This window comes from Procambarus clarkii, chromosome 62 (genome assembly GCF_040958095.1).
Source record: "Procambarus clarkii isolate CNS0578487 chromosome 62, FALCON_Pclarkii_2.0, whole genome shotgun sequence".
In the NCBI taxonomy this organism is placed as follows: domain Eukaryota; kingdom Metazoa; phylum Arthropoda; class Malacostraca; order Decapoda; family Cambaridae; genus Procambarus; species Procambarus clarkii.
Window position 1 is genome coordinate 16,914,228 of NC_091211.1, and position 26,695 is coordinate 16,940,922.

General features: G+C 40.4%; 3 protein-coding genes across 4 annotated transcripts in view; 2 read left to right on the forward strand and 1 right to left on the reverse strand.

Moving 5' to 3' along the window:
* The first annotated feature begins 3 nt into the window (after nt 1–3).
* LOC123766454 (uncharacterized) lies at nt 4–14,445 on the forward strand. Its single transcript, XM_045755571.2, has 3 exons — nt 4–541; nt 3,377–3,793; nt 13,791–14,445. The coding sequence occupies exons 1-3, from the start codon at nt 28–30 to the stop codon at nt 14,105–14,107; spliced, it is 1,248 nt and encodes a 415-aa protein (XP_045611527.2). The 5' UTR covers nt 4–27; the 3' UTR covers nt 14,108–14,445.
* Nucleotides 14,446–17,015: 2,570 nt separating this feature from the next.
* Nucleotides 17,016–19,750, forward strand: LOC123766458 (cytochrome c). The gene is made up of 2 exons (XM_045755577.2): nt 17,016–17,169; nt 19,044–19,750. Exon 2 carries the CDS (start codon nt 19,047–19,049, stop codon nt 19,359–19,361), a length of 315 nt encoding a protein of 104 aa, XP_045611533.1. The 5' UTR covers nt 17,016–17,169; nt 19,044–19,046; the 3' UTR covers nt 19,362–19,750.
* A 48-nt stretch (nt 19,751–19,798) lies between these two features.
* Nucleotides 19,799–26,695, reverse strand: part of Polr1B (RNA polymerase I subunit Rpl135) — a 33,765-nt gene continuing 26,868 nt past the window's right edge. For both annotated transcript variants that reach the window (XM_045755574.2, XM_045755572.2), the window contains 3 exons: nt 25,428–25,555; nt 25,157–25,321; nt 19,799–20,226 (listed from right to left, as the gene is read on the reverse strand). In XM_045755574.2, the coding sequence (XP_045611530.1) occupies nt 19,978–20,226; nt 25,157–25,321; nt 25,428–25,555 (542 nt within the window). In that variant the 3' untranslated portion in view covers nt 19,799–19,977. The remainder of the gene's footprint in view (nt 20,227–25,156; nt 25,322–25,427; nt 25,556–26,695) is intronic.

Below are 26,695 nucleotides of genomic sequence, written 5' to 3' on the forward strand. Positions count from 1 at the left end.
CGAGAGTTGAAGGAAGCAGAGGGGAAGATGAATTTCAGCCGCCTGCCTTCATATTTCTGTAAGCTTAGGGCCACCAGACCTTTCTTGAGGCCCGCAACCTGTGCCAAATATGCTAAGCGGTGTGAGGAGGGCCATGACAAAGCCGTCATGGATGACCTGCCGGAGGCTGAGGGGTCCAGGGGCCGCCGCCAGACACCCACCATGATGGCCGGCCTCCTCGCAAGCCTCGCCGGCCTCGCCACCTACAATGCTATTCGCACCCATAAATTTGATTTGTCGGTAAATGAACAGGAAACAGATTCCTCGCCGGCCGAACCTCGACCACGCGGAGAGCTCAATACACCACCAGCTGCTGCTCCTGTACCACTCAACGGGGCATCGCCTGTACCATTCAGCGGTGCACAATCTTCTAGTGATATCACACTAAAGCCTCAAGTTGTTTTAGTGCCTCCAGAGCACACCTTCCTGGTGATTGTGCCCGTTAAGGAGAGTGGTAAACCCCAAGAACCCGGTGGGGACGCGCCTCGCTACCATTATGAGGGTAAGAATGATATGTCATGAAAGCTAAGGAATCATTATCATGTTACAGGTTGTGCTAATAACCAATATTATGCATGGAATGTTTTACGTCGCCCTATAGTCTCTGCTAGTATTTTTTCAACACTTATGATATCGTAAATATATCACATTTCAAGCAACGTTGGGTTTGGTTAGTACTTGGATGGGTGACAGCCTGGGAACACCAAATGTTGTTGGCAATAATGTTTGGGGGAGGGGGTAGAAATAACCTAAGCTATTCTATCCCTTTGAGATGCATTTCTTTCTTGTCTCAATAAACATACTTGAACTTGAAGGTCAGGTTGAAGGGGGATGATAAAGTACAGTTATAAGATTTTTATAATTATATTAATGATTGGGAATAAGTGAGTGACAAACCTTCTGGATAAATTAATGTGCAACAATTAAGGTTACACACCACCCAGTTTTTATAATTAAACGCCTAAAATGGACTCCATATATTATTTTTACTTATTAATATTGGTAAAATTATAAGCATAATGCTGAATATATAATTCAATCTTACTTTTATGTTTGAGTGACATGAAAGTTCACGATAGTATTCAAAGAGATGGTCAGGTCTTACACAAGCCGATTCGACAAAGCTAGTTTTATGTTTAAAACAGTATATATTCTTGGGTTAATTTAGTTTGAGTTAGGTTTGGGTTAGATCGGGTAATGTTAGATAAGTTTTAAGATCGTTGGCAAACCGTTTGGTGTACGATGTGTCATCCTATTCAAACGGTATTTTTTCTGCATTGATGATGAAAAGATGTATCAAGTAGAATCCTGTCACTTATTCTTCCAGTGACTAAAGATAAACACTAAATTAGTTGAACAAATAACTGAATTAACTGAACACTAACGTAGCCAAGCCTCGCAGTATAATGCTGATCTTTTGGTTCATAGCTGTATCTTAGTGGCGTAGGTGTGCTTTGACTGCTATAGTAGAGACGCTTGAAATAGAGCATAAAATATGAAAGACCATGGAGTGGATTTTGTTGAATATATATAAATTAACGTAGGATCACAGGCATGCAATTATATTATCTTTAACGCAACTTGTTTCCACTAGTGTGTCAAAAGCACAAAAAGTAAAAAAGATCAGGCTGACAAAACCATGGACGAACCCCAACCACTTTTTCAGCAATAAAGATCTCCAAACCTTTCCTTTAACCATTTTTCTTTACTGGCCTTTTCCTGTGGCCGTATTGGCTACTCTTGCATCTGAGGGGAGAAAAGGCTAGATATGTCAAAAGCACTGTGTTAAGTTCTTGCATCTATCGTAGGATAGTAAACTGTAATGCCTAAATATCAAATACACTATTCCCTAAGACGAAAGATTATTCCCTAAGACAAAAGATATGTTAACTAAAGTTTCATTTGAAAAGGAAGAATTTGATTATTAGTTCGGTAAATCTACCAGGCAAATTATGACCGTTCTTTAGGATATTAATACTTGCAGTGAAAATAAGGAAAGGATAAGACAATAATAGTGGTTATCAATATTATAATAACATTGCAATTCGTCAGGAATTTCATTGTGAAAGAATTTTCAGAAATAGAGAATCTTTTGTTGGAGTAGATCTGAATAATCCTTAGGGGTCTAGTGACTCTACTCCAAATAATAATAAAACAAATAATATGTAATAATAAAGTTATGATACCTATAAGATTGACGAGTACTTACCCCCTATAGTATACTTAAGCTAGAAACACATAACTGGAGTAATTTTTATGAATATATATAAGTTGATATACCCAGTGAGAAGTAATTATATTTGGTCAAGGCTCTATATAAACATTATATAGGTCAAGGCTCTTTTTATATAAACATTATATAGGTCAAGGCTCTTTTTATATAAACATTTAATAGATTTTGATGTGCAGTTAAACCTTCTTAATAGATGATGGCACTTATTATTATTATTCCCCTTTTTATATAAACATTTTTAATCTGGAGCTTATGCTTTGTTTCTTTCTTAACATTAATTTTTTGACAAATAGTTACAGATATATATTTTGTATATACTTTTTCTCATATATGAGAAGCGTTTATTTTTAACCTCGCACTTCATCTCATCGGTGTTAATTATATACATTATTGGTGTAAACCTAGTAATGTATAAAATAAAAACTAAGAAGAAGGATAATGCAAAAATGTTGTAGCATAAATATGTAACTACATACTGTATATTAGGATATCTAAGCAACAGCAATGGTGTGTAAATTAAATGTATTCTTTCTTGCGGGAGGATCTCCCAACACTAAATACTCTAATTGTAAACTTTGTGAACAAGAGCTATGTCACTCCTTAACACTATGTGGTATTCGTGAATACTAGATTACGCTGATTAATGCTGTCAATAATTGTAGACCAAATGGTTCAAGTTTACCCTTGAGCTTTGTAGCTATTACATTCACCCGTGAATATTAGGAGATATTGTTATATTCTACTCAGTTTGCTAGTGCAGGCTAGTAGATTAGTTTTCCTGCTATTCCATGAATGCCAACATGTTCTGTGAGATGTGGATATTAGATGGACTTATAGCCACCTCATGACCTATGTTATATCCCTCATATAAAATAGGGTACCTAAGCTCAATAATAATGATAATAATAATAAATATATATTGTAGCAGAGATATACTGTTTAAATGGATAAATAAATTATATGATCTAAGAAAATGTACTTTTTACTTTCAGATTCACAATCAACAAATCTGTCATAAATTTAAAGATATCCTAGGTAAGGATGCTCTCTTGTATGAAGATATGAAAATTTCCTCTTTAGTTAAGAATAATTTTCTTTTCACAGCTGAGAACACCGCGTCTCCAGATGCAAATACATTTTCCTACCCACCTGAGAAGATGTCTCCTCCACCTTTGAATTCTCCATCCTCAGCCAAGAAGACCGCAATTTCTCCAGCCGAGAAGACCCCATCTTCTCCAGTCGAGAAGTCCCCAATTTCTCCAACCGAGAAGACCCCATCTTCTCCAGCCGAGAAGACCCCATCTTCTCCAGCCGAGAAGACCCCATCTTCTCCAGTCGAGAATGCCCCATCTTCTCCAGCCGAGAATACCCCATCTTCTCCAGTCGAGAAGACCCCATCTTCTCCAGTCGAGAAGACCCCATCTTCTCAACCTGTGAATACTCCATCCTCCCCAACGGAAAAAACTCTATCATTCTCCGAAAAGGATGAAGGACAGCTTGAAAAGGGTATTTCTCTGGATGGTAAGTGGAGCTCTTTTTGTGTACAAATATAACGCTTATTGCCTAATTTGTGAGTTAATAATATGGGGTGTATAATAACGTTAGTTAGTTTAGTTCATTTATTATGCACCTCATACCCATCTTGTGGGCGGTAGTGGAAAGGGTTACAGAGGCACATAATGGGCTCAGGGACTGAACCCCACAATTCATTTAGCTAAGCTAAATGAATTGTAACTAGCTCATCAAGTTACAATCTTGATGAGCTAGTTACAAAATTCAATATAAGTCGTCACATCAACAATGGGTTCGAGATCGACCTCAAGTACAGGTTCTAAATTAAGCAACTGACATATGTGGAGAGCTAGTGTCACAATTTATATGTTTGTCCTGCACACCGCCCCCCATCCAGTGGGCAGCGGTGGATAGGTTACAATCACTTAGTTACTACCTACAGTTAGCAAACTGGGGATATTTGGCTAGCAACTAAACTCTCAGATCTAGAAGGTTGTGTTGAAGTTCTTGGTGTATTATTGTTCTCGGTTTTCTTATAGGCACTCAAAGGTTATAGTCAACCTCTTTGAAGACATATTACATTATATTATAATCAGCAACGTTTGACACACAACACGCACTTGACTATTGCATCTCACACTGAAATTTGAGCCATTTAGTCATAAATCTTAAACGTTCGTTGCATGAAATGACAAGTTTTTTATTATAAATGATAAAATAGCTAAAATTCTTGGAATTTATTTTTTATTTCGCTTCTAGTAGATAAAGGAAATATATATGATGAAAATGTAAGCTGTGTTCCCTGATATCATAAATATCAAATCTATTATTACCCGTAGTATCCAATGGTGAAAATTGCTTGAAGTATTTAAGAATAGTTTTAAACAGTCCCCGTGTCTTTTACGGGCTATTCATGCCCGTGCCACCTCTTGGGTCGATTAATCTTCATCAATCAATGTCTCTAGGGCAGTGGTAACACCCCACGCTTCGCGAGCACTTTGGCCTGGGCTCGAATCGTGGCCAGAGGGGATTGACTAGTTTCCAATCCTTAACTGTAGCCTCTGTTCACCCAGCAGTGAATGGGTACCTGGTTGTTAAATGATTTGGGTGATCGTATTCCGGGGAAAATTATGATTAAGGACCTGCCCGAAACGCTATGCGTGCTAGTGCTACAAGATATATACAGTACAATATATTTCAGAGCGGCATTGTAGCTACTTAATTCCAGTCTTAACCCCAGTTTATTCTAAAATCAGTATTTAGCAAAAAAGTAAGGAAAGTGTTAACGTAGAAATGATAATGGGAGAATAAACGGATTGCCCGAAAACGTCCGAAAATGTCCAAAACGCTATGTGTACTAGTGGCTGTACAGGAATGTAAGAACTCATTGTAGAAATAAATAAATAAATAAATAAAAAATAAAAGATAATGAGCGGTGGATGAGGTTGGAGCGGAAACGCTTAGCTACCACAGTGCCAGACTGGACGAGGCTGCTAGTTAGCCTGGAGACCCCACTGACTGAGGACGTTGGCAGCCATGGCCACCATAAAGTGTCCAACCACAGACAAATGTGAAGGTGGGCTAAACCGAAAGTGCATGTGGTAAAGAAAGTGTATATCATTGATTTCAGTAGAAACATCCAAAGTTTTAGAATTAATTCTTTTTTTTTTCTTCTTGTTTTTAATTTGACGGTTTCCTGTAGATTACTTGTCGTTGGCCGCTTATCAGTGTGTGGTAGGAGAATGTTTCTGTATTGGGTATTTTCATCAAATTACCCCCACAAAAAGGTGTATTTGGAGTGTTTTTAATCTAAATAACGTCACTTTGATACCTTCCTGATGTTTCACAAGTTCGATATTGGTCATTTAATTATATAGCAGTTTACCAATATTATAAACAAAAAAGTCCAGTAGAATAGTAAGAGTTAAATCTGAAACTAATTAATCAAAGAGCTTTGAAAAAAATAGTGAATTATAGTATTCAAATTCTGAACGTCTCCCAATATGTACTAACCCTTTTCTATATGGCGACTCTCCCCCCCCCCCACCACCACCACACACACACCCCAAAAAACTTCTCACTTTCGAAGTGGCTACATTATAGAATCAAAAAGAAAAATTAATTGTTTAATATCCAACGTTTTAATACAATATACATTTAAAATAATTTACAGACTAGAAGCAAAATTTGTGATTATTATTTATTATTAACATCTTTAGTGACAAAATTTAATTACAATTTTGCCTAATCTGAGGAATTCAATTAGATCTTATAATAATGGCGAGGATAATGCTGGTATTCACTGTCACAGGACAGAGGGTCATACACAAGACAATAGGTCTAAACTGTAGGCTGAAGCACATGTATATCATGGTTACAATCATTGTTTTAATGTATGAATATGTAAATACAACTTTTTATTGTGCAGTTGTACGGGTTCTGTTGAGCAGATGGGTTCATAAGAGATGCAGCTTAAAAATAATATAAATAAAATTGTTCTTCATTCTTTAAAATGGACAAACAAATTTTGGATAAATTGTTAGGATGTCGTCCAGTACACCTGATGCAATGAAATAGTTACACAGTTGGTGGTACAATAGGCCAGGAGGTTTAAAATCTTTTATGGTTCCACATTGAGCAATATAGTGTTCTGGTGAATGCATTAAAGGTTTGTCACAGTTTACAATATTCTGGCAGTGGCTCAGCCTCACTAACCTGCCAGATGTGCCTATAGCCAAGGCGAATTACCATAATGACTACATCACATTGCCTGGTCCAGTTATTGTTTATTTATTATTATTTATTAGCAACAATTTATAGTGGCGCTTACCTTGAAGAAAACATGTCGCAGTGGTACTAGTTATTTGAAGGAAAGATTGCATATATCGTCACTGTTGTTATTGTCAATGTATATATGTTTACTGTATGGACAGTATCTTGTGAAAGAAATAATAATGTTGAAAATTAAATGTTGCCGCTATAAAGCCGCATAAAGTGTCACTACCTGTTTGTTACGTCTTTGTAATAAGAATAATAAATACTAGAAGAAGAAGAATGCAATAAGAATAAGAACAGACATTCTTATTTATATATATAGATTAGGTTAGGTATGTAATTCTGAAAATGTCTGTACTCGCCGATAAATTACACCGTTGTCCACGTTTATGGGCTGGGGGGGGGTCTCATCTACTCGAATCGATCGATGGATTGATTGTACAGGTAAAGTGTGAGCTGGAAGTGGGGACAGAAGGAACAATAGTCTGGAGAGGAAACGCCGCAGTCAATGAGAATAGTGCCAGGGCTTTACCCAGCTGCAGGCCTTGTAGTCAGGCTATATATGCATATTGGCATTCAAGCTTGTTCGCATTTGTGGTGCTCACGTGGCCCCACAAAGTGAGGTGATTCGATGAAATAACTATGCCCAAGTTTACCACTAAGTGCAAAGTTACAGCCCCGCTCCTGTGCCAGGTTAGTCCACTAGGGGCTCACCATAGCCCGTGCTGCTCAGAACTTACGTTTCGAGTAGCTGAATCTAAACAACAACGAAACAACCACCAAGTGCCGTCGGGACGTTGGGGATATAGCCTCGACTACCAATGTCTTTTGTACGCTTAAGGTTGGTCGAGTGGTTAAAGTACCGGGTACGCTAGTTTCATAGTGCTCCTGGCTTCGAGTCCTTCTGGGGTGTAGAATTTTGTTATATATAGTGAGTGTTCCTGATAAGTTTTAGTTTAGTTCATTTATTATGCACCCCATACCCATCCCGTGGGCGGTAGTGGAAAAGGTTACAGACACTAATGGGCTCAGGAACTGAACCCCGAAATTCATTTAGCTAAATAAATTACAGTCTTGATAAGGTAGTTACACAGTTTCTTGTGAATTATTATATCAACAATGGGTTCAAGAATGACCCCAAGTAGTCTCTTAAGGTAGTCAACGTAGTGTACCGTACTTGCGGTACTGTACATAAGTACCGCATATGTACGGTACGTATAATAATAATAATAATAATAATAATAATAATAATCCATTCACCTGGGAAGTATGGTTATTTTTGTTTAATAATAATAATAATAATTCATTGTGTTGGGGGACAGGCAGCCAGAGTGTGTTCATATATACACACACAAATCACAACAGCGTGAACACATCAAGTGAACAAATCCACAAAGGCCGTGGTGAGGGTTCGAACCCTCATCACGGCCCTTGTGGATTTGTATTCATACATGTTTTGGCTTTTATCGAGGTCTCCCCCCCCCCTCCCCAAGCCTGAATTACTGACCCCGCCCAGGATACAACCCCACAACAAGCTGACTAGCTCCTGAGTACCTACTCACTGCTAGGTGAACAGATGCATTAGGTGAATGGAGATGTGCCCAACCATTTCTGTCCCGCCCGGGATTCGAACCCGGAATTCTGGATCGTGCGTCGAGAACGAAGCCAACGATACTACTGGAGCCTTGATGTATTTAATGTATTAATGTACATTATGCGTAATGTGCATAATTTTATTTGCTTTTCAATCCCGCCACCCGTCCCCTATTTAGTGGGCAGCGGTGGAAAGCTTAGTCACTCACATTCACTACCTACAGTTAGCAAACTGGGAATATTTGGCTAAAATTTCTGGTAGTAGATAATTTTGAATGACGTGATTTACGAATGACGTAATTTTGAATGACTCAAGATAATATAAGATATTTACATATTTCTTGAACATTTGTTATAGAGCTGTCTATAAAAATCTATGTATCCTTTCGCACTCCATCACATAGTGACGGAGGGTGTGCGTATTTTTGCTGACACTTTACATTTGGTCAAGTTTCCACCAACAAGTAATCCAGAGATACTTACACTGTACTTGAGTCTCAGCCGAGCAATAGGAACATCTAGGAGTCTGCTGATTTTAGTGAATGATCCATAGATATGTGGGCCCTTCTTGCATCATAATATGATAGATGGAATTGCTGGTGTTTGATTTCACTTTACCTCAGATCCACAAAGGTTTTATTGAAGTTCTTCGTATTTTATTGTTCTAGAGTTGCCTAGATAGGCAAACTGCTGTGGGTTACATACTGGAGAAGGTCAGTTGTTGGCTTATGGGGACCTCCACAAGCCGAATAGGCTTACTGTCCCCGACAATGGGAAACTACATACTGTACATCGAAACCACTGTTTAGTTTAGTTCATTTATTATGCACCCCATACCCATCTTGTGGGCGGTAGAGGAAAAGGTTACAGAGGCACATAATGGGCTCAGGAACTGAACCCTACAATTTATTTAGCTAAGCAAGTTACAATCTTGGTGAACTAGTTACAAAATTCAATACACATCATCAATGGGTTCGAGATCGACCACAAGTACAGGTTCTAAATTAAACAACTGACATATGTGGAGAGCTAGTGTCACAATTGATATGTTTGTCCTGCACACCGCCCCCCATCCAGTGGGCAGCGGTGGATAGGTTACAATCACTTAGTTACTACCTACAGTTAGCAAACTGGGGATATTTGGCTAAAATTTCTGGTAGATCATTTTGAATGAAATATTTACACATCGTTGGAACATTTGTTATAGAATTGTCTCTGAATTCACCTATCTTCGCACTCCATCACATAGTGACGGAGGGTGTGCGAATAATTTTGTTGAGTTTACATTTGGTCAGGTCTACATCAGCAGATAATGAGAATTCCCAGATATACTTGTAACCTAGTCTAAGCCGAGCAGTAGTAACATCTAAAAGTCTGCTGATTTTATTGGATGAACCATAGATGTGTGGCTCCTCTTGCATGATAGTATGATAGATGGAATTACTGGTGTCAATTTCACTTTGTCTCAGATCTACAAGATTTTGCTGAAGTTCTTGGTTTACTATTGCTCTCAGACTGCTTATTAACAATCCAAGGTTATACTCAATTTCTCCTTTAAAGGCAGATTCTTTGGCTAACTTATCACCTCTCTCATGCATTCGGAGTCCAAAATGAGATGGAGTCCACTTGAAATGGACTCTGTTACCATCATTAATAATGTTGTATTTGTGTCTAGCTTCAGACACGAGCATTTTACAGTTGTCTTAAAAAGTTGAGAGCAATTAAGGATGATAGTCACTTACAATTAATGTATCAAGTTTGGAGACTTGTACACATTTCAGTGCAAGAAGCAAGGCAAATAAATTCGGTCTGAAGGGTAGAGGCCCAGTTGTTTATACGGACTCCCCACTCAAAGTATAAGCCATCACCCATTGTCAGGACAACTGCACTTCCAGCTGCACCCGTGGGGCGGTGTAGGGAACCATCAGTGTATATGATTTAAGAGAGAGAATGTGACCTCCACTATGCGGAACAAATGTAGATGCTTATACTAAAGTTATCCCTTTACTATTGGTTTTCTTATAAAATTTGGATGGTACGTTTCACATATGTAAATTCTATGATGAAAACTCTTTTATGTATTTTTACCTTATGTTTTTTCAAATGTTGAAGGTATATGTTTAATGCAGCAACATATATGTAGAATGTAAATTAACGCAAGGTCCTCCAGTGTTCCGTGTAGCTCCAGGTTTTCGCTGGACTTACCAACCAATCAGCGCTCGGCTTACAAACACCATTCATTGAGCTGGCCCAATCAGCTCTAGCCTTACAAGGACGGCCGACCCGCCTCGTCCCTTTCTACCACTAACTTGGTATCTTGCGGCCGGGTGTACCTTGACTCCTGAAAAAGTGAGTATTAGCGGGTATATTGTATGGAAAAGGCCTTTATTACGGTATGAACGCGAAGCACAAGGACAAAGCGTTGATGTGATCCAACTGGGAGATGTTTAGGATACGTAGATGGTGAGAAATGTGTTAGTGTTGTGAGGTGGGTGCTCGCGGTATGTGGTGGTGTAGTAATGACGAAATCCTAGAATCAGCTGGCCGGCTACGCGCTCCACAGATCAATATCTGCTACTTTCCCCAAGATAAATTTTATTTGCGTATTTAGTCAGTGTAATATCAAGATTTGAATTGCGATAGTTTTTATCTAATTTAAAAGTATACCGTAGAATATTGTGTAATGTACGGTGGAGTAAGGGAAAATGCGTATAGCTCGAGCCGGCTCTCGAGAATAAACTGCCTAGGGGTATTTTATTATTTATTAAGGAACTCTTGTATAACCATCCTGCGAGTGACTGACAAGCGTTATTCACTCAAGAGTTCAGGAAAATTACAAAAGTTAAAATTTGTGGCGAGCAAGTTACGATATAGTTCAATATGCCCCCCACCCATCTAGAGTGGGCGGCGGTGGAAAGGTTACAATGTAACGCATGCACTTCCTAGTGAAACCCATGGGTTACTGGGGGTTAAGATTTTTGGTAGTACACGAGACAGGTACTGCTAAGTGCCTGTAGCCCCACGGGTCATGCAGCGTAGCTCGTTTACAACCATAAGGTACAACAACTTTTAACAAGCCGCCGGCTTCCTGCCACTAGTGTTAGTAGCCCTCGGGGTAAATAAGGTCTAGGGTTCTATTTCCGCGCAGAATGGAGACGTTTGGGAAGATTTCTTTGTGCCTGATGCATCTGTTCAATTAGGAATGAATAGGTACCTTAGACGATCGAGAGGGACCCTTGATAAGCCTAACAGGCTTCCTGTCTCCTACAGTGTGAAACCATTTTTTAGTGCAGGTGGCCAAACGTCACCCACTAAGAACGCGCAGGGATCGCAGATTAGTGAAAAACTATATTGAAATGTCGGTTCCGAATATAGTGAGGGAACTAAAGAAACGAGCCAAACATTGTGTAAAACTGGATCCGGTGCAAGATGCAGTTTAAAGTGTGGGTTGGACATGTACATTAGTGGGATTAGGTGGTTATTAATAGGAGCTGCCTCGTATGGGCCAATATGCCTTCTGCAGTTACCTTTATGTTGACTGAACGGTACCTTCTTATTGATACTACCTACCTTGTCTACCTTCCGGGGGATAAAAATCCCCGCGGCCGGCCAACGCACGACCAGGCCTCCCTCTCCATTAAACATTTGGCCACGAAACATTGGCCAAAGGCGACCTAATCTATGGATAGTGAATGGATAATAGCTCTAATTACATAGTGGTTTTGAAGTGATTACCGTCAGGGTAGCTCCTCTCTAAGGACAGGTTGTTGCTCTGTAGGTGGCAAGATCAAGGTAAAAATTGCACCTAATCTTGGGAATTAGTAATTATATGCGTTTTTTTGTGCCCCAAATGAGGCTGGCGGTGAAATTTTTACTACGTGGTGGTGTAGCAGATCTAGGTTAATAGCTAGAATGGGATGATGCACACGGGAGCTAGTATAACAGGCTAGTTATGCATTTGTAGTCTCCTGTTGCTTTGTAATTTGCCACAAAATGCATACAAAATTAAAAAACTAATGCATTGCTTAGTTGAATTGTGAGGGTTCAGTTCCTGCGCCCTATATGCCTCTGTAACCTTTTCCACTACCGCCCACGGGATACGTATGGGGTGCACAATATGAAACTCAAATGTTAACCTATCCTCAATAGGGAGGAGGTTTAGGTTAAAATACTTTGTGAACACTCCCATTCTTTGCGTGGTGGAAAAAGTACAGTCCTGCGTATAGGTTTAGCGCGCGCTCGCCTGACGTCACATATTGCCAGTTAGTGCAACATTAATTAAATCTGGCAAGTAAAAGACAACATTCTGTTATTTTCGTATCGTTGAGAACATTGCAAATTTGGTTGGAAAAATATATTAACGTGTTAAGCAGGTACAATCGTTATACATTAACTTCTGGTTTGTAAATATGGCGACGTGAACTAGAACTGGAGGGCACTTCTAGGAAAAGGAGAGCCAGGGAATTTTAGTACTTGGCATTTCATCAGTAATTCTGACGCAAGACAATTATTGAGGTCGTGGTATATATATAATTCTCGGTAATATAACTACAATACTCGTGTTTTTGTTGCACGTGGAGTATACCTAATGTAACGCTAATAGTAAAGCCTAACATATATACTGAGTTTATTGGCGTCAACCTTTGATAGAATTTTGTTAAAAAAAAAAGATGCGTATATTTTACAGTGAGCGTTTATCACATACGTTGTGTGCACAGGTTTTCAAAATATGGTGCACTAGTGGAAGTGTAACTAAATATCAGCATTTTTTATTCAACTTTTCTTTATTATGCACCCCATACCCATCCCATGGGCGGTGATGGAAAGGGTTAGAGGCACATAATGGGTTCAGCAACTGAATCCCATAGTTCATTTAGCTAAGCAAGTGACAATCTTAAAGATACACAATTGCTAATGTTACATACACATGTATATATACTGTATAATCATTTACACATACATATACATATCAATAATCTTTTATATCACAAGTGATTCAACAAGAGGCTCACAATGCTATGTAAAATGTCTTACTAGACCTGTAAACAAATGTTTATCAGAAAGATGAATAATTGGTGTGGTATAAAGGGTAAAATAAACCATATGCTTATGGGTGGGTGTTATTGAAGTTTTGTTTTATAGCAGAATGCATGACATGTATTAACATGCCGTTTCAATATAGATTTTAAAGTGTTATAATAGGTGACATGCTTTTTGTCTACGGATGTATGCTCCTCTTTGTTCGATATGCAACGATATACATTTAAATGTATTCCTTCTACATTAATAAGCTTGACAACTCGGTAATATAAAAATTAGTAAATAGTGGATCCTTGGATACCTCCTAAATGGGACCAGGATGAGCTTCATAAGTTTTAGTGGAGAGCAAAATAAAGCCTTGCATATTAAGTTTAACCATTAATTTAATATTTTAATAACTCCTTGCATTTATATATTGCCGAATATTAATAAGAAGAAATTGGGTATATAGTACTGATATATAGTATGAAACTTTTGCATAATTGAATCTAGATACTATTTTGGTCTAGCCAGCATTTTGATAATTTGTTACTAATGACATTTTATTGCATACATACGAGAATTTAAACTAAATATAAAATCTCTCTTCTTTGTCTAGAAATGGGTGACGTGGAGAAGGGAAAGAAGATATTTGTGCAGAGGTGTGCACAGTGCCATACAGTGGAGGCTGGAGGCAAGCACAAGACTGGGCCTAACCTCCATGGTCTTGTTGGCCGCCAAACTGGACAGGCTTCTGGTTATGTTTACACTGATGCTAACAAGTCTAAAGGAATCATTTGGAGTGCTGAAACATTGGATGAGTACCTCACCAACCCTAAGAAATACATTCCAGGTACCAAAATGGTATTTGCAGGGTTGAAGAAGAAGAAAGAGCGTTCTGAATTAATAGCTTATTTGGAATGCGCCACTAAATAGACACTTGGGACTTGTTCGCAGGAATAGAATAATCTCAAGAGTATTGAACCTCGGGGTACAAGTCAGTGATTAGTGTTATCAATCAACATGGAAGACTCTTTGACTGTCTGAATTAGTCCCCATTGTACATATAGTTCCCAAGGGCTTGTCAGTGTCTGGGTTGGTCAAGAAGAGAATGAGAGCATTGCTCTTTACTAGGAAAGTCTTAATTCTTTTCCCTTCTTGATCCCTGAGCTTCTGCTAATGCTCTAAAGGAGTTTTATTTATTTTTACCCACAATGTACCATCTAGTTGAAAAGATTTTAACTATGTTTTGAAATAAATGTATAGTTCATTAACTGTCCCTTTATTTGTCCATTTTTATAACAGAAGTGAAGGATTTAATATTAAAACATTAAGGCTTTGCAGGATCATTTGATTGAAACTGTATATTATTTCCCACCAATAATCCCAGTGTAAAGTGTTACAAAATCCAATATTGAAAGCTGGAAACAACTGGTTGTTTAATATGATTAAGACGACCGTACACAGTAAAATTATCCCTTAATCGCTAACATCCTGACATAACACGTTGAAGGCTGATAAGATAGTCTGTGATATAAAGTGGTTAATGGCTAATGGGACTGGTGCTCGAGGCAATGTATTTCAAAGGAGCATTAAAATTTCACTGTCTAGACAATTCAAATATGCGTTCTTAAATTTGACTGCAATGTACATAGGTTCTATATTCTGTACTGTTGCCATTAAAATAATGCTCTATGCAGAGATCCCATTAAAACTCCACTGAGTTTTGTGCACTTATATTGCACTGCATAATTTATGCTTGCTTGTTTTGTCTAGTAAAAATATCTTAATCCAATTTAGTATTTAGTCTCTGGTGCCATGTACAAATATTCTAGTCAACCAGATGCAAACCAAATTATGCTTCTAATACGTGTGGGCAGGTTTCTTCAGACTTTTTTTTTATGAACTGGCAACCCCTGTACAAATTTTCCACCACTTCCCTTAATGTCCAGGATAAAATCATATCTAGGCCTTCTGTCTTAATGTTCAGTTCTAACAAGTTTGCTGGTTGGGTGGGGATAAACAAGTGAAATGTACCTGTTAATGCCATCCCACTTTTTCTGCACTGTCACACAAGCTGCAGCAATGTTTTCTATTGTTTGTAATTATTGCCTCAAACACCCGAGGTAATACAACGGTTACAGCTTAACCTCCAGCTTAAAGAGGCAGGAGCCAGAGATCTAAAATAATATCTACTCATGAAATAGTCGGATTAGACGAGACTGCTACCTGCACTACATTAGCTACTAGTATACTACTAGTAGCTAAATTACTATTAGCATCAGTAGTAATTTAAAATGAAAATGAACTTTCAACTATTATAAACGTGACTGATGTAGAGCAAATGCTTAAGGTAACCTCAAGATAGCTTGAGGGGTAATTACCCCTTGGACTTGAGAATCTTAAATCAAAGTACAGGGTAGTGGTCTGAACTGTTAACCATTCTTAAATTGGTACAGTATATTTGAATATAAACGTACAAGTTTTACATAAAGCAAACTACTGCATCATTTGATCCAAATTAGGGTGGAAATAAAAAAAAACTTCAACTTTGCCCAGGGTAAAGACCTACATATTTGAATATAAAATTTAGTTATCGTGTTAGCCATAGTTTTATCGTCACCTTAACCAACGTAGACCGACCATTTCCAGGATGCAACACGACAATCTACTAACTCCTGGTCACCTATTTCTTACTACGCAAACGAGGCATTATACATGGGTTAGGATCGAAATGGCCAAACTTTTCTTTCTGGCCCAGAATCTAGGTTAGTTGGTGTTGGGTTAATGTGCTAACCATTGCTCTTACAGAAACTGTATAGTTATACGGATCTTGAACGTACTACACAAAAGATTGCTAAAGAAAATGAATACCTGGAGGGAACAAGTGATGGGAAGGTGGTGTGTGGAGCAGCAGCAGGACCAACACTGCCTCTCGGCTGCTCAACCTTGCCAGAGCTCTCAAGCTATTTCTAGATGCTCTACTGGCTTGGTAATGCACGAGTATGGGTATTGTACAGTGTGTGTAAGCTAGCACTGCCAGTAAGGTTCATAGTCTTCTCGTAACTACCATCATATACAGAAGTGCCACAAGACAACTACCCCACCCCCAAAACAAAAAAAAAGATGATAAATTTGCGTACCTAATGAACACTTAAGTTTGTAGCCGAGCCCGTGTGTGACTCCATGCACGTTAGTCTAATTATTTCATCAATGCTGTAACGGCAAAAAAAAAGTTAGGTACTTTTGTAACCATTCTACCACAGGTCGCAGGATGGGTACGGGGTCTATAATAAACTAATAAAACTACTGCTTCAATTAGTACAGCAATTCGCCATGTATGGGGTTACTGCAGCATCCACATTTGATAGAACAAGCAATGTGTGTGGCAATAATTAGTGGCTGTTTACGAGCACCATTATAAAAAATGGAATGTGTAAACATATGTAATATTACAAACGATATATGGTTGCGAAATAGCAGTGGTGGGCAGATATGACGTCATCATGGCGTCTGCTCTACACGTGAGGCAGCGGGTATACCGGTATTTTCCCACTGGACGACGACTTCTATTGCTACTCTTGCAGTACTCCACTGTGCTTCATCTTGGTATTATATATATATACATATGGATCTATCTTATATAGTTATGGATATATTGTTGGATTGCAGTGAGTAGGCGTGTCTGAAGCCATTGCAGACAATCACTTGAGAAAGTTGGTTCTCCACTAACAAGTCAACAAACTTAGGAACAAAAACGTAAAGTGTGTAACCCTATATTATAACATTTTATGTAAAATGTAATGCACGTCGATTTCTTAGTGGCTACGTGTCATATTGATAATTTCTAACATTTGGCAAATGATGACGCCTCCCTCCAACCCGTGGAGGTGGGGGGTATGGCCGGCGTATACTGTATATATATCTTGGCTCAGGTGTGACTCCGACAGACTCTTCCCACCGGCAGCTGTACCCGTGCTTCACCAACACTTTAATAAGTATGTATTCGGTTGTAGTGCTATTTCATGTGCTGTGAAATTATCATTAGTAGTCTGAAGCTACAATCCGTTTTTCTCGGTTGCTTGGTAAAATTGAGTAATAGACACAAGTTAAATAATAGTGTTTGCCGGTGAAAAACAGAATCGAAGGCAGGGAAAACCGGCAGGAACGGATTACTGTGTTAATGAAACAACCGGAATCTTTATACTGTGAAACTGGACATTCTGGTCATAATGTGTTCAGTAACTGGTGTTAATAAGTTTTAAAAATTTAATAATAAATTCTTTGATTTGCATTAATGAATCCGGCAAAAAGACCCCCCTTCCCTGGCACATCTGGGAAATCGACCGTATTGTAACACGGAATCAACGTTTATAATGTTGATCCAGCGTTGATTTAACGGAACATGCAAATTTCTGTATTTTGCATTTTATCAAACTGCATATGTTTTCACTAACATATTCATTGGAACAAATCTGCTCTTAACTGTTCAAAAGTTTAACATTTAGAAATATATATATTCGTTAAGTGCAGAATAAAGCTTCATTTACAAAATTTAGATAAAATATACTAGTGTACATACAACAAAAATTAAGACAAATCTGATTTCTAAGCATTTTACTGAATATTGGCATTCGGGGATCACAAATTTGTATATAAATATCTAAATATGAAACCTGCAATATTAGATAAGAGAACGTTTTATGGAGTATGATTTTGTGAAGGTAACATTGACTGACCTCTGCAGCTATAGATTGACCTTCAGCCGGGAACTTTATCACGAAGGAAGCCTTAATCTTCTGATAATATATATTTTGATCAAGTAATTATCTGATTTTCTGCCAATCTTGATTCAGCTAACCTTAAGTGGGGAAAACGTTCGGTTAATTCAACTAGTTTTAAATATACCGCAGAGGTCTTGATAAAATATGAACAAATACATTGATTACCAAAGCTTTCATTATTATATTGACTGCTTGGGAAACACATTAGCATATTATACTAGAAATCAGTTACGGACCAACAGATTATGCGCGATTATTATTGGCATAATAATGAGGCTACAGGTGGTGTAAGTAGAGTACCTAGTGGCGTCCATGTGACTGGTTTTATATATAGCTACCGGGATGACAAGCTGGGAGGGAGGGAGGCGCCGGGATGACTCCACCCAACAGGCTAGGCTCCTCGCTCACCTAAATCACTGTGCTGGAGGACAGGCAGTTAGTGTGTATTTATAAATGTCCTTTATCGAGGACTTCTATCGAGCCCCCCCCACCCCCCCCCGGTAAGATCGAATTACTCTTCCCAGGATGAAACCTCACAAGCTAACTCCCGAGTACCTACTGCTAAGTGAACAGGTACATTAGGTGATAGGAAATACGTCCAATCATTTCTGTTCTGCCCGGGATTCGAACCCGGAATTTTCGATTGTGAGTCGAGAACGAACCCGACTGTACTACCGGGGCCAAATAGTCCGCATGCTCAATACGTATACGTAGAGTATACGTAGAGATAATCTGCGAGAGGAATAAATAGCACGCAATAAAATTGAAAAAGTATGATAAATAATTTAAAGAATTTTTAGGCAAGCTACAAGATAGGTCAGGCTCACAGCCTTAGTAAAATGAGCTGTGCTTGCCATTCATTATATTAAAATGTAAAATACAGAAATTTAAAATATGAAGGTTGATGATTACAGTACTTTTTCATAGCGGGGTTGATAAAATGCCAAGAAGCACCCAACAGCTTATAAGCATTCAATTCAATGTTAAGGCGCGAGAGTATTTAATTGGCAGGTTCTTTCACCACCACCTTTCATGTTCAATAGTTATACAATATTTAGGTCATTTGTTGTAAGTGAATGTTTTTTCAGACTATGGGTGACGTGGAAAAAGGCAAGAAAATCTTCGTGCAGAGGTGCGCGCAGTGTCACACTGTTGAAGCAGACGGCAAGCACAAGACTGGACCCAACCTCAGCGGCCTCTTCGGCCGCCAGACTGGTCAGGCTCCTGGCTATCCTTACACTGATGCCAACAAGGCCAAGGGCATCACGTGGGATAAAGAGAATCTGGATATCTACTTGACCAACCCCAAGAAGTTTATTCCAGGCACAAAGATGGTGTTCGCCGGTCTTAAGAAGAAGAATGAGCGTGCAGACTTGATTGCTTACCTGGAAGCCTCCACCAAGTAGAGCAAGCGACTTGTGATCTCACCATTTCAAAGACTAACTTCACGTAGCCTAGGACCAAAGGCCACTGTCCGCTCAGCCATCAACCGAGGCAAGGAGTACGGGGGTTATGCTAGGACGGGGAACTTTGTCTCACCCACTCGTGCTCCACTGTCGCATTCATCCTGAACGTTTGTTATAATTCAGACATAATTTATCCAGGTAAAGGTCTTCCTCTGCCTGGAGGACTCAGGCAAGTAATGCAGGTGTGGTAGGAGCTAATCATGTGATGGGTGAGGACGATAGGCCCTCATTCTGCTATTCATCATTTGTATAAATCATTAAATCATCCTGCTATCATTGCTCATCCGGATGGGCACTTAACTTACACAGCAAAATAAATAATATTTAGTTTTGCTGGTCTAAATTAACCTTTCTACCCTTCGAAAAGAAACAAAAAGATAAATTACAATTTTATTAACAGACTTTATATGCAAGTGGTTCATCACAATGGTAAAGCAAACTTCAAACACAAATGTGAAGTCTATGAAAAACATAACATTTTAAAAGATAACTATGACCTCACTTTCTCTGGGATTCGAGTAGGCAGTAAATTACAACAGTTGCCGGTGAATTAAGATCAGTGAGGTCGGACACCGGACTCTGAGATGAAGTCTTCGGCGGTGTTGAGTCCCAGGCACGTCTTTATGCCCACACTGGCCAGCTCGGCCACCAGGTACTTGAAGGCGAAGGGAAGGCTCAACTGGCGGACACCAGCCTCTGGTCCGCACAACACGCACACTGGCTGCTTCTTGCCGTAATATCGCGTTCCTCTCGACAACCGCACGGACGGAGTCAACAGCCCACCGCACTTCTCGCACACCCATTCCTAAAAGTACAAGAAAAAATATTAATATCCTGCAATACAAGACACACTTAGGTTAATAACATTTGCATATTTTTTGTTAACTAGTTTGCTGGCTGCAACAGAATTAAGTCATAATAGAACCAAAACTTCCTAAGTCTTGGCAAGACAATGGGCTGTAAAAACTCTCGAGAGCTCAACACAATAATGAGTCGGCTCATTGTATGACCGCAAGGTAATACAACCGCTAGCACTTGTTCACTCCCACACGCACACCACGAAAGTAACCCATCTCTGTTCTCTCCTTACAGTGAGTAGGTCTGCAGTCAATCCCCGACCGTCCAAGTGATTGGGCACCATTCCATTCCCCCGTTCCATCCCAAATCCCAATCCTGATCCCTTTTCAATGCTATATAGTCGTAATGGCTTGAAACTTTCCCGGATAATTCCTTCCCTCCTCCCTCTTATTTTTTGACGTTCTAAAATTAAAAGTTCACGAATGACTGACATGGGTCAAAGATAACCCCCCGTAATTACCGAGTTGGGTCGAAAACCTGGGAAAAGTGTGTACCCCTTTACGAGACTGTTATTCTTTAGACACGCCTAATCTAATCCAACCCAACCGTAAATAACGAAAATATTAAATGCGTGTTTTATATATGGTATATACGAGGTGTGACGTCACTATAACGTCAGAAGTTTCATGTCGATACAGGTTTTAATGCCTAACATTGATCTATTATGGTACATAATATATCTGGAGAGACTCACATCATCTGTGTAGGAAACAGCCACGTCCCAGGACAGACACCTATCCCCCCCCCCCTCCCGCAGTGTTCAGTGTACCCCAGTGAAGCCCAATGTCGTGTCAGGTCTGCAAGCAGTAAATAGGGACCCGGAGGAAGGCAAGTGTTGTGAGGTTGTATCCTGGGGAAGGTCACTACTTCCATATGCAGATGATGATGACCCACAATAACGTGGCTGAAAAATGTTATATCGACTTGAGAATGGTCCAAGACCGACCGAAACGTCGTCGTCTCTTCATTTTCTAGTGTGTGGTCTGGCCAACACTACTTCCACCTTGGAAGGGGGTGGTGGGTAAGTAGGGGGGGGGGGGTCGAGGGTGGGTAGTGTCTAGTGTGGGTGGTGGGTAGTATATATTTACACAGGCTTCCTGTCCCAGACATTGAGAATAGAAGAAAATAGTACTCGCCGGCTTCCCCTGCGAGCGGGCGACCCCCACCCCCCCACTACCAATCAGCTGACGCTTGACATCATAACCTACATAGCGCCAGGGGCGGCGGTCGTCCTCCCTCACAACCATACTAGAACCCCCCCCCCACCCCCCTCTCCCCTTTATTTATGCCAACAAAGTTATTAAACATACACAAATAATTGAGACGCTAAGAGAAACCATTGCCTAAGTTACTGAACGGGGTGAGAATAGCTTGAGCTACCTCATCCCTTTGTGTGTATTTTACATCAATAAACTTATTTCAATTTCAATTGGCTAAGAGAGCCAAGAGCAATAATAAGCCATGAGGCCAGTAATCAGCTGCTGGCCTAGACAAGAGGGCGCCTCACACGTGATCTCCTCCCACCACCCGCCAGTGTGACGTGCAGCCGCGCCGGATGGGTCCTGTACTCACCTAGTTGTGCTTCCGGGGGTTGAACTCTGGCTCTTTCGGTCAGCCTCTCAACTCTCAATCAATCAAGGGGGCAGTGTGGGGGGGGGGGCTGTGTGGAGGGGGGTAGTGGGCAGTGTGGGGGGGGGAATTGGGCAGTGTGGTGGGGGGAGGGAACTGGGCAGTGTGGGGGCGAGGTGGACACTGTGGGCATAGTGGGCAGTGTGTGTGGGGGGGGGGGGGGGTGGCGGCAGACAGTGTGGGGGGTGGCGGCGGCCAGTGTGGGGGGTGGCGGCGGCCAGTGTGGGGGGTGGCGGCGGGCAGTGTGGGGGTGGCGGACAGTGTGGGGGGGTGGCGGCGGGCAGTGTGGGGGTGGCAGACAGTGTGGGGGGAGGAGGACAGTGTGGGGGGGGGGCAGTGTGGGGGGGGGGTGGGGGCAGTGTGGGGGGGGGGTGGGGGCAGTGTGGGGGGGTGGGGGTGGTGGACAGTGTGCGGGGTGGCAGGCAGAGTGGGGGGGGGGGGGGTGGCAGACAGTGTGGGGTGTGGTGGGCAGTGTGATGGATGGCCATGTGGGGGGGGGCAGGTGGTGGGCATTGTGGGGTGGTAATAGCTGGGAGAAGGAGTGGTGGTGATGGTGAGGAGGTCTACCTAGTGTGGCAGGACAGCTTTAGTGTCAGCACGTGCCAAAACGGCGGAGCACGTCTCCCAGCGCCTCACCAGTCTTGGTCAACTCTTGTCTATGGGAATCGCCTGTCTGGCCTCCACACCTGTTTCTTATAAAGCCATTTTCTGTTTAGCATCATTTAACTGATATATATGGGTGTGTGTGTTAGCTTAGTTCATTTATTATGCATCCAATACCCATCCTATGGGCAGGACAGTTGTGGAAAACATTACAGAAGCACATAATGGGCTCAGGAACTTAACCCTGCACACCACCACATTTATTACCTACAGTTACAGTATCCCCCGTTTGGTATTTGGTTAAAATTTCTGGTAGCAAATAATTTTTAATGAAATATTTTTACATTTCTTGAACATTTGTTATAGAGCTGTCCCTAAGTTCTTGTATCTTTTCATACTCCCTACTTACAAAATTCTCAGAGGAATTGATAGGGGTAGATAAAGATAAACAGTTTAACATGGGTGGTACGTGAACAAGAGGACATAGGTGGGAACTGAGTACCCAAATGAGCCACAGGGACCTTAGAAAGAACTTTTTCAGTGTCAGTAGTTAACAGATGGAATGTATTAGGCAGTGATGTGGTGGAGGGTGACTCCATACATAGTTTCAAATGTTGATATGATAGAGCCCAGTAGGCTCAGAAATCTGTACACCAGTTGTTTGACAGTTGAGAGGCGGGACCAAAGAGCCAGAGCTCAACCCCGCAAGCACAACTAGGTGAGTACATAGTGATGGAGGATGTGTGAATAATTTTGCTGGAACAGCTTACATTTGGTCAGGTCTAAATCAGTAGGTGATGCAGATTCCCATAAATACTTATAACCGAGTCTAAGCCGAGCAGTAGTAACATCTAAGAGTCTACTGATTTTATTGGAAGATCCATAGATGTGTGGCTCTTCTTGCATGATGGTGTGATAAAATAAAATTAGTAGTGTAGATTTCACTTTACTTCAGATATACTGTACAAGATTTTCTTGAAGTTCTTGGCTTATTATTGTTCTCAGGTGTGAAAGTTGGTGAGAGGAGGGGAGGGTGTCTAGGAGTTAGTACAGTATATTGGAGGTGGGAGATAGGTTGGGGTGGGAGTGTTAGGTGTTTGTGATTATCAGGATATAACCTTTCAGTCTACACACTACTTGAGTCATTTAACTTCCCTCTTGCTACCACTCTACTACTGCTCAATCCCATTACCACTTTAATACCAATAAATGCCCCGAGCCTCTCGCTGCACCTTTATTATCGTTCACTGATAATGCAGTAGATAGCAGCAGTGAAGTAGTAGGCAGTTGAACTATCATAACAGGATAGTAGGAGTGAAATAATGGGACATTGTAGGGAAAGCACAAGGTTGAGACTGGTGGCCTATATATCAGAGAGCTGAGATCTGGGTCAGACACAGTGCCAAGAGCAGTAGCCAATGTGTCACTTCTCATACTGCACCACTGCTGCCTCTCACTATCATCCTGTCTCTTACAGAATCCATTACTCTCTCTACCTCTCTCACTCCCTCACTCGCATTTATTCACTCATGCATTCACACACACACAAGTTGGCCTTAAGGTTGTATATGACACATTTTATCCACCAGGATGGTACTTTCCATAAACAAGCACTAATGTATGTCACTGAATGTGAGGTATGTTACTCTCATTATTCTTTTACTCCTATTCCCTAAAAAGATACAATTTTTTTATATATTCAAGGTCAAAGGTCAAATCATGTGATCTTGAAATGAAAAAAATTCAGTATCTAATGTAAACCTATTAACCTATAAAACAAGCACAATATGATGATTCTACCTCAATTAAAGTAGAAGCAAACTTATTTTTTATTAAGCTTGTAAGCAAACTTTGCTGTATTAATATTGTTCATCACCAAGTGTTAAAATTTGCATATACTTGTACTGTTTAAATTACCTCATGCCCTCTACTATCCTACCAAATTTTATGAAAATCTGAAATGGTCAGGTTGAAAAGTCCCCTTTTTTATGATATGGTATGGAATGACCTCCAAGGTGCTTCTCACATAACATCTCAGGAGGGAAACAAAAATGAATAAATCAACTAATATAGTTGCTACTTGACCTTACATCAAATTGAGGCTCGGTTTTATGGTCATAGAATAATGTGCTTTTCAAGTCAATACTGTATAATGAAGTACTGTACTCCAGCTACCTAACAGAAACCTCAGTGGAAATGAAAAGACAAAATCATTGGGTATCCTGCCTACAAATACCTTATAAGCAATCTTTAAGCATTAAGCCAACTCATTGGAGATATAAAAACATGACAGCATTTAGCCAGCCCTGTTCCATAATAGCTCAAGATGAACCAAAACATTGCCAGTTTCCCATCTCAGATGAGTGGGCCCTCTGATAACTTCGCACTTTGATGGTGCTACATAGCCTTCCCGGTTTGGTGCCTTCTTTTGATAATTACCTTACCTTACCTCAGATGAGTGGTATAGAGTTCAGTTGTTTCAGCCATGGCATGATTTTTATACAACCTATACTGTAATATATCTTTAACTCTCTCTCACAGAGACCCAGTACAAATGGTTTTAGCAATTTTAAAGTGCAGTTGCAGGTGCATATTCATCATAAAAGGAGTAAAGAGCATGTACAGTATTTTGAAAATGTACTTACCAGAGAGATGTCAGAACAGTCAAGAAGTCGGTCCTTTAGAGTAAAAGCCGCACCGTGAGAGATAAGGCAATCCCGCTCCATCTCTCCAAACCTGATTGCTCCTCCTCTTTTACGCCCCTTTACTGGCTGACGTGTTAACGTATCAGAACTACCTTTGGACCGTACCTGAGAAATTGATAAATCAAAATTGTATAGAATGACAACTGATAAAAATTTAATAAACGTTTTATCAAGTGTCTGATACATATCTACCATACAAAAATATACTAACCTGCCATTTGTCAGCTGTCATGTGTCGCAAACGTTGGTAGTAAATAATGCCTTCAAAGATTTCCACTTCAATCATGCGTCCATCTACACCACTGTACAGGACATCTTCACCATAATAATTGAAGCCACCTGATAAAAAGAACACACTATTTATGAAGCTGAAATAATATGTATATAGGTACAGTATAGTGTAACAAAGGTTTTAAAGATAATTTTAACTCTCCCTTTGGATACAAGAATAATGTATGAAGACAGGAAGAGTATTATTAAAAGTCACTAAGGTTCAGTTATGGTGTATTCTCGCTGGAAAAGAGATTTGTACAGAAATTTGAATTAATGAGGTTTGCTGTTTGGTTAGTTAACAACACATGGCAGGTTTTTATAATGAACAAATCTATTAAAACACTGTATGAAGAATATAAAAATATATGTAAATATCAAATACACCACTGTATTATAACAAATAATTATAAACTGTCAAAACTGTGTGTAGTGTATTTCATCTCATGGCCCAAGTATCATGCCCCGAGTGGACCCGGCCCAAGTATCATGCCCCGAGTGGACCCGGCCCAAGTATCATGCCCCGAGTGGACCCGGCCCAAGTATCATGCCCCGAGTGGACCCGGTCCAAGTATCATGCCCCGAGTGGACCCGGCCCAAGTATCATGCCCCGAGTGGACCCGGCCCAAGTATCACGCCCCGAGTGGACCCGGCCCAAGTATCATGCCCCGAGTGGACCCGGCCCAAGTATCATGCCCCGAGTGGACCCGGCCCAAGTATCACGCCCCGAGTGGACCCGGCCCAAGTATCACGCCCCGAGTGGACCCGGCCCAAGTATCACGCCCCGAGTGGACCCGGCCCAAGTATCACGCCCCGAGTGGACCCGGCCCAAGTACCATGCCCCGAATGGACCCGGCCCAAGTATCACGCCCCAAGTGGACCCAGCCCACCCCAATGAACTTGACCACCCATGTGTTTCTCCACTTCCATGATATAATAAGCCAGACCATAACTGAAGACTTTCTTTGAACTTGTTTCTTTTAATACTGTACTTAGATGAAAAACAAAACAATGTCTGATAGCAGCAGCAAGTAATATGGATGTTAGGAGAAAGCAAGTTACTCTGTCAATTATATATAAGTTTAAGAGGAACTACGCCTTGTAAAAATGACTGTGCTGATGTAGAGGCACAAATACAAAGTCCGATAATGGTAAAAAAAAAGGAAATACATGTTATACAAGCACTTACACTGTAGGGAATTTTATGGT